Source organism: Tribolium castaneum, chromosome 10 (assembly GCF_031307605.1).
Source record: "Tribolium castaneum strain GA2 chromosome 10, icTriCast1.1, whole genome shotgun sequence".
Lineage (NCBI taxonomy): Eukaryota > Metazoa > Arthropoda > Insecta > Coleoptera > Tenebrionidae > Tribolium > Tribolium castaneum.
In genome coordinates this window covers 5,272,232-5,284,059 of record NC_087403.1, presented here as the reverse complement: position 1 = coordinate 5,284,059, position 11,828 = coordinate 5,272,232, and the positions used below count along the sequence as shown (strand labels likewise).

At 44.0% G+C, this 11,828-nt stretch overlaps 3 protein-coding genes across 3 annotated transcripts; 2 read left to right on the top strand and 1 right to left on the bottom strand.

The window, feature by feature from the left end:
* Positions 1 to 150: 150 nt before the first annotated feature.
* Urod (Uroporphyrinogen decarboxylase) lies at positions 151 to 1,648 on the top strand. Its single transcript, XM_967364.4, has 5 exons — positions 151 to 451; positions 503 to 681; positions 728 to 883; positions 930 to 1,229; positions 1,282 to 1,648. Exons 1-5 carry the CDS (start codon positions 340 to 342, stop codon positions 1,597 to 1,599), a joined length of 1,065 nt encoding a protein of 354 aa, XP_972457.2. The 5' UTR covers positions 151 to 339; the 3' UTR covers positions 1,600 to 1,648.
* On the bottom strand, positions 1,584 to 3,444 carry LOC661239 (uncharacterized protein). Its single transcript, XM_967414.5, has 4 exons — positions 3,058 to 3,444; positions 1,963 to 3,014; positions 1,813 to 1,912; positions 1,584 to 1,762 (listed from the first exon to the last, which is right to left on the bottom strand). The coding sequence occupies exons 1-4, from the start codon at positions 3,192 to 3,194 to the stop codon at positions 1,636 to 1,638; spliced, it is 1,416 nt and encodes a 471-aa protein (XP_972507.3). The 5' UTR covers positions 3,195 to 3,444; the 3' UTR covers positions 1,584 to 1,635.
* Positions 3,445 to 3,838: 394 nt separating this feature from the next.
* LanB1 lies at positions 3,839 to 11,767 on the top strand. Its single transcript, XM_015978074.2, has 20 exons — positions 3,839 to 3,979; positions 4,529 to 4,617; positions 4,667 to 4,720; positions 5,392 to 5,505; positions 5,652 to 5,904; positions 5,955 to 6,123; positions 6,173 to 6,686; positions 6,736 to 6,924; positions 6,972 to 7,477; positions 7,526 to 7,930; positions 7,977 to 8,169; positions 8,219 to 8,983; positions 9,028 to 9,227; positions 9,275 to 9,371; positions 9,419 to 9,610; positions 9,662 to 10,095; positions 10,144 to 10,494; positions 10,540 to 10,883; positions 10,936 to 11,077; positions 11,129 to 11,767. Exons 2-20 carry the CDS (start codon positions 4,551 to 4,553, stop codon positions 11,591 to 11,593), a joined length of 5,454 nt encoding a protein of 1,817 aa, XP_015833560.1. The 5' UTR covers positions 3,839 to 3,979; positions 4,529 to 4,550; the 3' UTR covers positions 11,594 to 11,767.
* Positions 11,768 to 11,828: the final 61 nt, after the last annotated feature.

Sequence of the window (11,828 nt, the reverse complement as noted above, 5' to 3'; positions counted from 1 at the left end):
TTCTCTTTTTGACTTAAAATGGATAAGTTCATAGTGAAATACATACCTACGAATTTGTAGGTAACTTATATTATGTTAACTTTTTATGTTTCATCATAAGTAATTAACATTTTTCATAGCTAAATGTCCGATAATCGAGGTTCCATTGTAAACGGAATTACCATTCATCATAGGCAACACATTATACATACACAGCACAGCGTTCGCGAATATGGAATTTCGCTCAAAGAGTTAACGCACAATTGGGTTATGTCATCGTGACATTTCAAATAAAAACTACTTAAAACTTGCTGTTTTGTGATGTTTTGAAAGAAAGTGGTTATCAAATTACGTGAAACCATGTCTGCATTCCCGCCTTTGAAAAATGACCGGCTGCTAAGAGCTGCCAGGGGCGAAGTTCCTGACAAACTCCCAGTTTGGGTCATGAGACAAGCCGGCCGATACTTGCCTGGTTAGTCCCTCGATTATTTAATTTTTTGAATTTAATGAAATTAATTTACAGAATTTATGGAGTTCCGCAAGGACCATTCGTTTTTCGAGATATGCCAAACACCCCAACTGGCCTGTGAAGTTACCTTGATGCCTATAAAACGCTATGATTTAGACGCTGCGATTATTTTTAGCGATATCTTGGTCATTCCACAGGCTTTGGGCATGGTTGTGGAGATGAAAGCTGGGATTGTGAGTGTCATAATATTTTTTGACGATTTTTTAATTTTTGAGTTAGGGTCCAGTGTTACCTGAGCCTCTAACTTTGGAAAACTTCCACGAATTGAACAAAACTGGAGCTGTTGATAGACTGAAATACGTAGGGGAAGCTATTACCCTGACTAGGCATAAATTGGACGGCAAAGTGCCGCTATTTGGCTTCTCGGGGGCCCCAGTAAGATACAAAATTGTATACCCCCCCTTTAAATGATCATTTCTAGTGGACTCTGATGGGGTACATGATTGAAGGCGGTGGTTCCAAAACATTAAGCAAGGCCAAGAAGTGGCTATACGCTTACCCAAAAATCGCCCATAAGCTGCTAGAACTACTGACAGAAGTAATCATTGATTATCTTGTAATGCAAGTCGAGGCAGGCGCTCAAATTTTGCAAATTTTCGACAGCAACGCCGACCTCTTGAATAAAGAACTTTACACGAAATTTGGTCTTCCATACTTGAAAAAAATCAGGGATTCTGTGCGCTTGAAACTCAACCAAAAAAAACTAGAACAAGTTCCTATGGTAAAATGGCATCTCTAGTAGTAGTTTTACCAATACTTATAAAACATTCTAGGTTTTGTTTGCCAAAGGTGCCCACTATTGTCTAGCGGAACAAGCTGACTTGGGCTATGAAGTTCTGGGAGTTGACTGGACTTTGGAACCTCAAGTTGTTCGAACTTTATTGAAGGGAAAAAATGTGACGGTGCAGGGGAACTTAGACCCTTGTGCTCTCTACGCACCCAAGGAGGAATTGATCGCACTGGTGCATAAAATGGTGGAGGAATTTGGGAGCCAAAGATACATTGTTAATTTAGGACATGGGATATATCCAGATGCGCCCACAGAGTCATTGCAGACTCTTGTCGAAACAGTACATAATATCACAATTTGATTTTTTATTACTTTGTTAGTTGCTTTTTTAATAAAATTATTTGGAAAAATTGTGTTTGAATTGCTCCAATTTTCCCTGGGTTATTATCACATTAGCGATGACAAACTCGACGTTTTTTTCGTCAGGACTTTCGGAAATAACAGTTGAATTTTTATACAACCATCTGACCACAAATAAAAAGTTTACAAAAAATAAATAACAATGTGCACCTACCTTATTGCGTCACCACCAACAGGAACTCGAATTTTGATTTTTGCCCGGTTGGTGTTTTCCAGAATTGCCTTCTCCAACGTCATTCTAAGGACGTCCAGGCCTACAAAAGCTGCCTTAAAACGAAAACTTTATAATACAATGATAAATTACCAGTGTCATCTTTAGACGACACTTTCAAAATTCCAAAATCGGTCTCTTTCGGTACCAGATCGCATTTATTTCCTACACTAATGACTTTGTTCAAAACGTCTCCGGTGCCAGCATTGGTAGCCAGGTCTTGCAAAGTGGCCAGAACGTGTTTCCTCTTAAATTCAAAAAACGAGCTTGAAATATCCTCAACGTGCAAAATGACGTCTGCCAAGACCGCGTCTTCAAGAGTGGCCACAAAACACTCAATTAAATTCGTCGGAATATCCGAAATGAAGCCGACTGTATCAACATACAAAACCTTCATCCCCGAGGGCAGCAGCCCCGCGTGGAGCGTAACATCCAAAGTGGCAAAAAGCTGGTTTTTGGGCCTTAGTCTCTCCTCCCCTGTGAGCGCCTTAATGAGCGACGTCTTCCCGGCGTTTGTGTACCCCACCACGGCAACTACCGGAAAATCAATTTTTTGCCTTTTGTTCCGCAACAAGGCCCTTTCGGTGCGCAACTCCTTAATAGCGTTTTTGAGTTTTTGCTCGCGCGTTTGAAACATGAGCTTGACTTTTTCCCGCTCAGCTTTCCCGAAATTGGCCTCGTGAAACGTGGATCGTTGCAAATAATAAAGCTCAGCTAGGGCGACTTGGAGTTTGGCGTGTTTCGAAACCGCGTGGAGTTTTAATATGTACATGACGACTTTATAGCGGTCTAGAATCGGGACCCCAAACTCCCTCTCCAACGAGACGATTTGGGCCTTTTTGAGGGTCCCCAGATTGACGAAAACGGCATTGATGGTCGAGTTTTTGCGAATGATCTGGCGCAACTTATCTAAGGAACCCGACTTGAAGAGAGTTTTTTTGTCAAATGATTCTAGCGGTACGGAAATTGAGTCTTGAATGTTCCAGGAAGGGAGTGTGTTGACTAGGGCTTTGGCTTCGTCTAGTTGTTCAATGGGGGTGATTCCTTGCAGTTTCTGAGGGCCCCACTTGATGTACGGTTGGATAATGTAGCAGTTTCGCCCAGATTCGAATTTGAAATAATTTTCAGAGAACGCTAAAAACTCTCTGAAAACTTGAGTTAGGTGTTGTCATCTATGTAGTTTTTTACCTGTCTTCGGTTAAAATTTCGTCGTATAGGTTTTTATTTTCGTTTTTTAGACGGTGGGAGAGATGGAAAGCTACTTTTGCGTGAAAAACCGTGTTCAGTTTCCGTGAAATTGCGGCAAAACGATTGAGGACTAGCATATTTGAAATTGGCGCCCGACTTTGTGGAAAAAATCCGAATGGTTACAGTGGAGCGCTGACGCTTTGCTTAAAACTGGGTAATAGAACTGTTGAATTGCTCCTTTTAATAAAACTCTGTCTTCTAAGTAACCTCCAACACTTAATTAACTCATTTCTATTTATCAGTAACAAAAATAATGGTTTAAAAGTAGTACAAGTAGAAAAACAGTAGAATGTGCAGCTGAGTATAAGTGCGCTTGCGCGCATTGCGTTGGTAGGAGCGGGAGAATTTGAAATTTGAATAAAATTAGCCGCGCGCTTGTATCAGCCATGATTTATTTTTATTGGCAAAAAGATTTGAATAATGTATGGGATGGACGTTCCGGATGTGAATTATCATCTCCTACGCGTTAGGAAGTTGTCGGTGCTCGGAAACGATAAAAATTAGATTATGGTACATTCGTAGCGTGTCTTGCTCGGAGTGTGTAACAAATTAGTAATTCTGGGTAGATAAGAGTGTCGAAGATCAATCATAGAAGTCAGTGTCCTTAAAAATCGTTTTACTGGCCGAAATTGTTGTGATAAGGGTCCGAGAGCTGAGGCAGCATCTTTTGCGCGCCGCCATCCCATTCATCTGTTCACAAGTGTACAACACATGTTTTCTGTAACTCAAATTACCAGTAAGGCTGAGTCGCGCACTTTGCTTCGGTTTTAATTTGTAGTAAGAATATCTCGGTGTGTAGGGAGGTAGCGAGGAGGAGGACGCCCCAGGCTCAAGAGAGGACAGACGGCCGACTTCCCGACTGGTAAGTCCTTGTGCATGTTTAAAAAGTGTTCGACTTCGAGGCCATAAATCCGGCCGCTGAAAGAACACAGAAGGCATAGTGCAGCGGCCGTCGCCCTCGAACGCGGGTTCCCGTGATGTTCTCAAAATTTGCAGTTTTCATTAAATACTTTAGTGAGATGTGATTGGACGATCGCGGCTATTTTCGTCCGTGTGCACGTGTTTTCAGGTAAACACTGAGGTAAACAACCGCATGGCATGGACCACCAGCCTCCACTCTAATTACCCTAATAGGTCTGCAACATATCACGACCAGTGATCTCATTCATCATATTTATTACTGATGAATGAACTCATCTTCATCTATTTTCGACACTTTTTAACACACGTTCGCTGCTCCAACATTTCCATCACAAGTTAATTGTTTCCATTTCAGACTCATGCCACACAATAGACTAATTGTTCTTCGGCGTGCTTTCAGTTGTCGTGACTTATCTCACAGACGTTAAGTCTGGATCAGTGCGACAGCTTAGGTATTTGTTATTTGTTTATTAAACTGAAACTTCTCCAGGGCTTCTTGTCTGTCTCCAACCATGTTCCGCCCAAATTCGGCAATATGGACACTTTTAGCCTTTATTTTATTCCAAGTAGTACAAAGTAGTACGTATACGCCCTCTTCAAATACATTCTTTTCATTAATGTCTTACAGATTCACAAGTATTCGGTCAATCGTACTCGCGGATAAGAGGAAACCCCTCAGGAGGTAATTATTTACAATTAATTATTCTCACCGCTTTCAGTGTCAAATCTAAACAATCAATGTGCAATTTGTACTATTTTTAGCTTATAAAAATGTTTTTTTAGCTTTTATCGTTACAGTAACTAACTTTGATGTTTAAATAATACGGAACACCAACGTTGCCAATCATTATCTCACTGATTACAGAAACGAAATTTCGTTGAACGTTTAAAAATTTAAATTTCTATCGATTTTTCCGCTCATTTATTTATTGTTTTGGATACAAGACCAGATGTATTCAGAACTGTATTTCCTTTTTTGATAAGATGCAATACAAAGAAGGAACCTTCATAGAAGAGATATTACCCAAATTTTCAGAAAAAGCAGTGCATTTGCTTAAAGTAAAAGAAATCGCATTATAATTTTTGTCATACGGGACTGAATTTGGTTAAAACCATGGATTAATAGTCCAATCTCCCGCCTGCATACCAATTTATTTTAGAATCGAATACCTATTTGTGTACTTCTGAAAGACCGTAAAATTTCCTTCCTCTATTTTGATTGTTGAAATTCCAATCACGTTGCGTTATAAATAGAATAATAGCGAGTCATAAACTTCCCCTGGGTAGTTAAACACCAAATTGAGTCCCTCTTTGTTGGCCACTTTCTTAAAAATGCAGCCTTTTGTTAATTAGCTTCAGTAAAAAGGGGTGACCAACCGCCTGATATAGATAGCGAGTACCCCGACGGCGACGTTCTTCATCCCTTGACGGATGTCTTCAATCGCCGACCTTACACTCATAATCATGGTGGGTGAAATAAAATACCGACTTGGAGGTGTGGGCTTTATACTAATTCGCAAAGCTCGTAACAGTGTGGCGATTTTGGTGTCGGTTATAACCAACTAACTACCTCTAAATCCAGTCTTCACGTTCTTCAATTTTGATTTGTGTAGGGTACGTGCCGGTCAAGCTACATCCTTGTGAGCAAAGCTCGTGCTATCCAGCCACTGGAAACCTACTAATAGGTCGGGAACATCAGTTGTACGCGTCTTCCACTTGCGGCCTCCACGGCCCACAGAGATACTGTATTGTGTCGCATTTGGAAGAGCGGAAGAAGTGTTTTAGATGCGATTCCAGGCCGACCAACAAACCAAATCCTTTGTTTAATCACAACATTAGTAATATTGTCTATAGGATGTATCCTGGGTGAGTTTGGGGTTGTTTTGCCAGGATTTAGGTCTAGTCCAGGTTTGCAGGACGCGGCAGAAGTCGTGGTGGCAGTCCGAAAACGGCAAAGAGGGTGTCTACATCCAGTTGGATCTAGAAGCCGAGTTTCACTTTACGCATCTTATTATCACGTTTAAGACTTTTAGGCCTGCGGCTATGTTAATCGAGCGTTCGTACGATTTCAAACAGACGTGGCATGTGAGCCCGAATTTTCCCACTAGTTGCACGAATACAAACCGTGTTTTAGGTCTATCGCTACTTTGCCTACAACTGCGCTGAAAGTTTTCCGCATATTAGGGAAGGATATCCTGTGAATCTCACTGATGTTGTTTGCGAATCGCGCTATTCGTCGATAGACCCGTCAACGGACGGTGAAGTGATTTACCGCGTGTTGCCCCCAACTCTCCACATTGACAACCCGTACTCGGAACAAGTCCAGAACTTGCTCAAAATGACCAATTTGCGGATCAATTTCACCAAATTACACACTCTGGGTGACGACCTCCTCGACAAACGCGAGGACATCCAAGAGAAGTACTACTACGCCATCACCGACATGGTGGTGCGCGGCTCCTGTTCGTGCTACGGACACGCTAATAGGTGTCTACCACTGCCGGGGATTGAGCCCAAGCCGGACATGGTGCACGGCCGCTGCGAGTGCACGCACAACACCAAAGGCCGCAATTGCGAAAAGTGTGAGGACTTTTTCAACGACTTGCCGTGGCGGCCTGCCATCGGCAAACAAACCAACGCGTGTAAAAGTCGGTTTGAAACCTAGTCAGTAGCGACTAGAATAACAATGTTTTCCAGAATGCAACTGTAACAACCATGCAACTAGCTGCCATTTCGACGCCGCTCTCTACGAAGCCACCGGTCGCATCAGTGGTGGCGTTTGCGACGGGTGCCAGCACAACACCATGGGCCCCAACTGCGAGCAGTGCAAACCTTTCTATTACAGGGACCCGCAGCGGGACATCCAGGACCCTGAAGTGTGTCGGCGTAAGTCGCCGGAATCGCAATCGTTCGGTTCTAAAATGTGTTTACAGCCTGTGATTGCGACCCTCGCGGATCGCTTGATAACGGCATTTGCGACTCTATCACCGATGCTGAGAATAATCTAATTGCTGGAAGTTGCCACTGTAAGACTAATGTGGAAGGCCGCCGGTGCGATATTTGCAAGAACGGCTTTTGGAACTTTACGGAAAGTAATCCAGATGGGTGTCAGAGTTGCACTTGCAACACTTTTGGAACAATTGACAATCAGGGTTGTAATGTGTACAATGGGGAGTGCACTTGTAAGAGGTATGTGACTGGGCGCGATTGCAACCAATGTCTCCCCGAGTATTGGGGGCTTTCGGAAAAACGCGACGGTTGCCAGCCGTGCGATTGTGATCCTGGAGGTTCGTTCGATAACAATTGCGACGTTATCACTGGACAGTGTCTCTGCCGAGAACATATGACGGGGCGGACGTGTAGCATCCCCAAACAGCAACACTACACCGCAAGTTTGGACTTCCTATTGTACGAAGCTGAGTCGGCGAGGGCGTCACCTGTAAGACTTTCGCGACGTTGGTTTGATTCACTCTAATCATTGTTCCAGAACTGTCAAGTCGTAATAAGGGAGCCCCCGCGGGACGGGTCCGATGTTACATGGACCGGGATCGGGTTTATGAAGGCTTTTGAGCCGTCGTACATTGAATTCACCGTGGATAACATCAAGACGGGCATGGACTACGAAATCGTGATCCGCTACGAACCCACAATGCCCACAAACTGGGAGGAGGTCGAAGTGACCCTCGAGCGGCCAGGCCCCGTTGATCCAAACGGCCCTTGCAACGGAGCCCGCGATGATCCCAGAAGAGTCGCACTACCGTCGAACAGCAGAAGCGTCACTGTGTACCCCCCTGTGTGTCTGGAGCCCGGCCGAACCTACAAAATCCGGCTGACTTTCCGCCGGTCTAACTTCGAACGCGAGACACCCTCAGCTTCGGTCTTAATAGACTCGGTAAAACCGCCAAATTAGGTGTAGCCCCACTTGACGTTTGCTCCAGGTCGTGTTAATCCCCCGCATTGAGAAAATCCCCTGGTTCTACGGCTCGGTGCCCGCCGAGGCCCGGCGCCAAGAATTCGAACGCAACCGGTGCAGCTCCTACTCCTCCTACCTAATCCACACCGGACAAATCCCCGAAGTTTGCAAAAAGTACTACAGCAGCATTGGCGCTTACATCTTCAACGGCGCCTTCTGTATGCCCGCGGCGCGGTCTAAACCACTATTCTCACTGTTGTGTTTCAGCCTGTCAATGCGACCCGACCGGCTCTCTCAGCAAGCTTTGCGACGAGTATGGGGGCCACTGCACCTGCAAACTGAACGTGGTCGGCCGCCGGTGCGACCAGTGCGCCCCCGGGACTTACGGCTTCGGGCCGGAGGGTTGCAAGTCTTGCGATTGCAACAGTATCGGGGCCCTTGACAATTTCTGCAATGCCACCACTGGACAGTGCAAATGCCGGGCCAACACGTACGGGCGGGAGTGCGACCAGTGCAGGACCGGCTTTTGGAATTTCCCCAACTGTCAGAGGTGCGACTGTAACGGGCATGCGGATATTTGTGATTCCAAAACCGGGGCTTGTATCAATTGCAAGGACAACACGGAGGGGCACAATTGCGAGCAATGCGTCGACGGGTTTTACGGGGATCCCAGACTTAACGTGGATATTCCGTGCCGGCCGTGTCCCTGCCCGGGGAGCCCCTGGTCGAATCACTCCTACGCTGATAGGTGTAGCCTGGAAGCGAGCACCAAGGATGTGATTTGTGAGTGTCACGTGGGGTATTCAGGGTCACGTTGTGACGTCTGTTCTGATAACTATTTCGGAAATCCGGAAGAACCGGGCGGTTTGTGCCAACCGTGCGATTGCAACGATAAAATTGATATCCTTAAACCGGGAAATTGTGACCCACACACCGGTAAATGCAAGCAATGTTTGTATGATACGACGGGAGACCACTGCGAGGTGTGTAGACCCGGCTTTTTCCGATATTCCGATGACATGATGTGTGAAGGTAAGTCTGGACTAAATTTTGACTTGTGATAACTTTGCGATTAGAGTGTGTCTGTCACCCATTGGGCACGAACAGCTCAGCCGGGCCTTGTGACCCATCTTCCGGGCAATGCGTCTGTCTTCCAAACGTGACCGGATTAAATTGTGACCAATGTATCGCCAACCATTGGAAAATTGCAAGTGGGGAGGGTTGTGAACCTTGCAATTGTGACCCGCAAGGCTCACTACGACCACAGTGCAACTTGGTAAATGCCACAATACGAAACCGCCTGATGTAATAATTTTATTTCAGTTCGATGGGCAATGCGAATGTCGGCCAGGTTTTGGTGGCAGACAGTGTAACGAATGTGTGGCCAGATTCTGGGGAGACCCCAAAGTTGAATGTCGCGGTTTGTGATCACCGATGCCTTAATTTCGTGATAATCGATTTTTTTAGAATGTAAATGTGACGCAAGAGGGTCTAGGTCTTTGCAGTGTGACATGAGAACTGGTGCTTGTAAGTGTTTGCCAGGGATAGGTGGGTATAACTGCGACAGGTGTGATCGAGGCTACTTGGGACAAGCACCTGAGTGTATCCCTTGTGGGGAATGTTTCGATAATTGGGACCGCATTTTGCAAGAAACGCGAAGTAAGTAATTCAAACAATAATCATATGTCTCAAAAATCGTCAAAATTTTAGACCAAACAATGGATTTAATTAACCGTGCCGGTGATATCAAGAAAGTTGGCGCAACTGGCGCTTACACCAAAGAATTCGACGATATGCAATTCCAACTTGACGAAATAAAACAACTGTTGAGTAACACCCACGAAGTCGATATTGACGCCATTGATAAGGAATTGCAAGACTTACGTACAAAAATCAACGAGACTGAGCTTGGAAGCGTCAAAGAACTTGATGATTCAATCGCCACAACCAAAGAAAATATGCTACTAACCGACTTAAAACTGAAAAGTTTGAAACAACGAATCGACGACTTTAAAAACAAAACAAAAGAACTGGAAATGAACGGTACGCAACTACAAGAAGCCAACGTCCAAGGGGCCCTTACCCTAATCCAAAATGCCAAAGTCAAAGCTGATCTCGCAGCGCATAAAGCGGAAAGAACCGAAGTAATATAACGCGACTAAAAACTAATCAAATAAAAACATTGTTTTTAGGAAACTATAAATTATGCCGAACGTCAGATTAAAGCCACTGAAAGCACGATTAACGAAACTGCACATAACTTCAACCAACAGCTGAAGAACAACGAAAAGAAGCTCATCGACTTGAACGAAAAACTTGACAGTCTTAAACAAACCCTTCCCGATTTGAATGAGCAAATTTGTGACGGCAGAGGCGACCCTTGTGACTCGTTGTGTGGCGGCGCAGGTTGTGCCACTTGTGGTGTGTCAATTTCGTGTGAAAATGGGGCCAAACAACAGGCTGAAACCGCGCTAGCTATAGCGAATCGGACGGAAATGGCCCTCCGTGAGAAGGAAGCAATGGCTAATGATTTCATCCGAAATGTATGATCCTCATTGAGTTGTTCTCGTTTCAAACTTTGGTTCTAGGTCTCTCAAATAAACACAAATGAGACGAGGAATATCGCACAAGAGACGTACGATAAAGCCAAGGGAGGGTTAATGAAAGCTAATGACTCGTTGAATAATGTTTTGAACTTAGTGAAGGAAGTTAACGAGTTTATGGACCGCAATGACACCAAGGAAGATATAAAAAATTTCACGCAGCAGATTTTGGCCATGAAAATTGAACTCGAACCGGACGAAATCACAAACATGGCTAATAAAATCAAAGAAGCGGTCCAACACTTGACTGATATTGACCCCATTATTGAAGCTACCAAAGATGATTTACGGAGAGTTAACAGACTTAGGGAAAACGCTGAATATGCCAAGTTTGTCGCTACTCTATTTACCAAGCTTTTAACTGTTAATTGTTTTTTTTAGAACGAATGCGTCAAAAATATTGACCGATGCCGCCGACGTGACTAGTACTTTAGAAAACACAACAATCGCGCAAGATAATGCCCAAAGCGCAATTGACACAGCCTGGAATGACATCAACATTGTGAACGATCGGTTAAAACAGGTCCGTAAACAATGAAACTAGCAAAATGCATTTCCGAGTTTCCTTTTTTAGATTGGCTCGAAAACACAGTCGGCCCAAAAAAAGACAAACAATACAGCCGACGACCTCAAAAAACTCGAGGAACAACTCAATCAGCTTCAACGAAACATAACCGATAACGGAATCTACGCCAATCGTGTCGTAAACGAATCGTCAAACATTTTGGAAAAAGCCCGGACAACTTACGACGACTTCAACGAACTCCAGGCACAGTATTCCAAAGTTCAACGCAATTTAACAACGAGTTTAGACAAAGTTCAGTCGTCGAAAGACCGCGCTAATGATCTTTTCAAGCGTGCGTGGGAACTTGTTGCCAAAGTAACGAGTACTGAAGAGGAAATTAGCAAACTGGAGAACAGTTCCCAACAAGCGACTTTAACTAATTTGGAAAATATACTACAAGATTTGATAAGGCGGATGAATGGCTACAATCAAAAAATACAGGAGAGAGTGCATTACTACAAACAGTGTAATTAACAGCATGTAAATATGTAGCTTTCACTGCCTTTTTATCGTAGCTTAGGAATAAGAGTTTATTTTTTACTTGTTATAACCAATAGTGCCAACGAGCTTGTACATATACTTTTAGCGTTTTATATTCGAACTTTTATCTGTAATCAACTACTAATTTTAATAAAACTTTATAATATTGGTCGGCGTTTTATTCCTAACACATCACACGTACTTGTTTAGCACTTGTGGGATTAGTGCT

Coding starts and splice junctions, on each gene's coding strand:
- LanB1 (XM_015978074.2), top strand. CDS start 4,551: ATGTTCCGCCCAAATTCGGCAATATGGACACTTTTAGCCTTTATTTTA. Junction 6,687..6,735: donor ACAAACCAACGCGTGTAAAA/GTCGGTTTGAAA, acceptor AATGTTTTCCAG/AATGCAACTGTAACAACCAT. Junction 6,925..6,971: donor GGACCCTGAAGTGTGTCGGC/GTAAGTCGCCGG, acceptor ATGTGTTTACAG/CCTGTGATTGCGACCCTCGC.
- Urod (XM_967364.4), top strand. CDS start 340: ATGTCTGCATTCCCGCCTTTGAAAAATGACCGGCTGCTAAGAGCTGCC. Junction 682..727: donor TGGAGATGAAAGCTGGGATT/GTGAGTGTCATA, acceptor TTTTTGAGTTAG/GGTCCAGTGTTACCTGAGCC. Junction 1,230..1,281: donor AACTAGAACAAGTTCCTATG/GTAAAATGGCAT, acceptor AAAACATTCTAG/GTTTTGTTTGCCAAAGGTGC.
- LOC661239 (XM_967414.5), bottom strand. CDS start 3,194: ATGCTAGTCCTCAATCGTTTTGCCGCAATTTCACGGAAACTGAACACG. Junction 3,015..3,057: donor GAAATTTTAACCGAAGACAG/GTAAAAAACTAC, acceptor TCAAGTTTTCAG/AGAGTTTTTAGCGTTCTCTG. Junction 1,763..1,812: donor GTTGGTGGTGACGCAATAAG/GTAGGTGCACAT, acceptor ATTTGTGGTCAG/ATGGTTGTATAAAAATTCAA.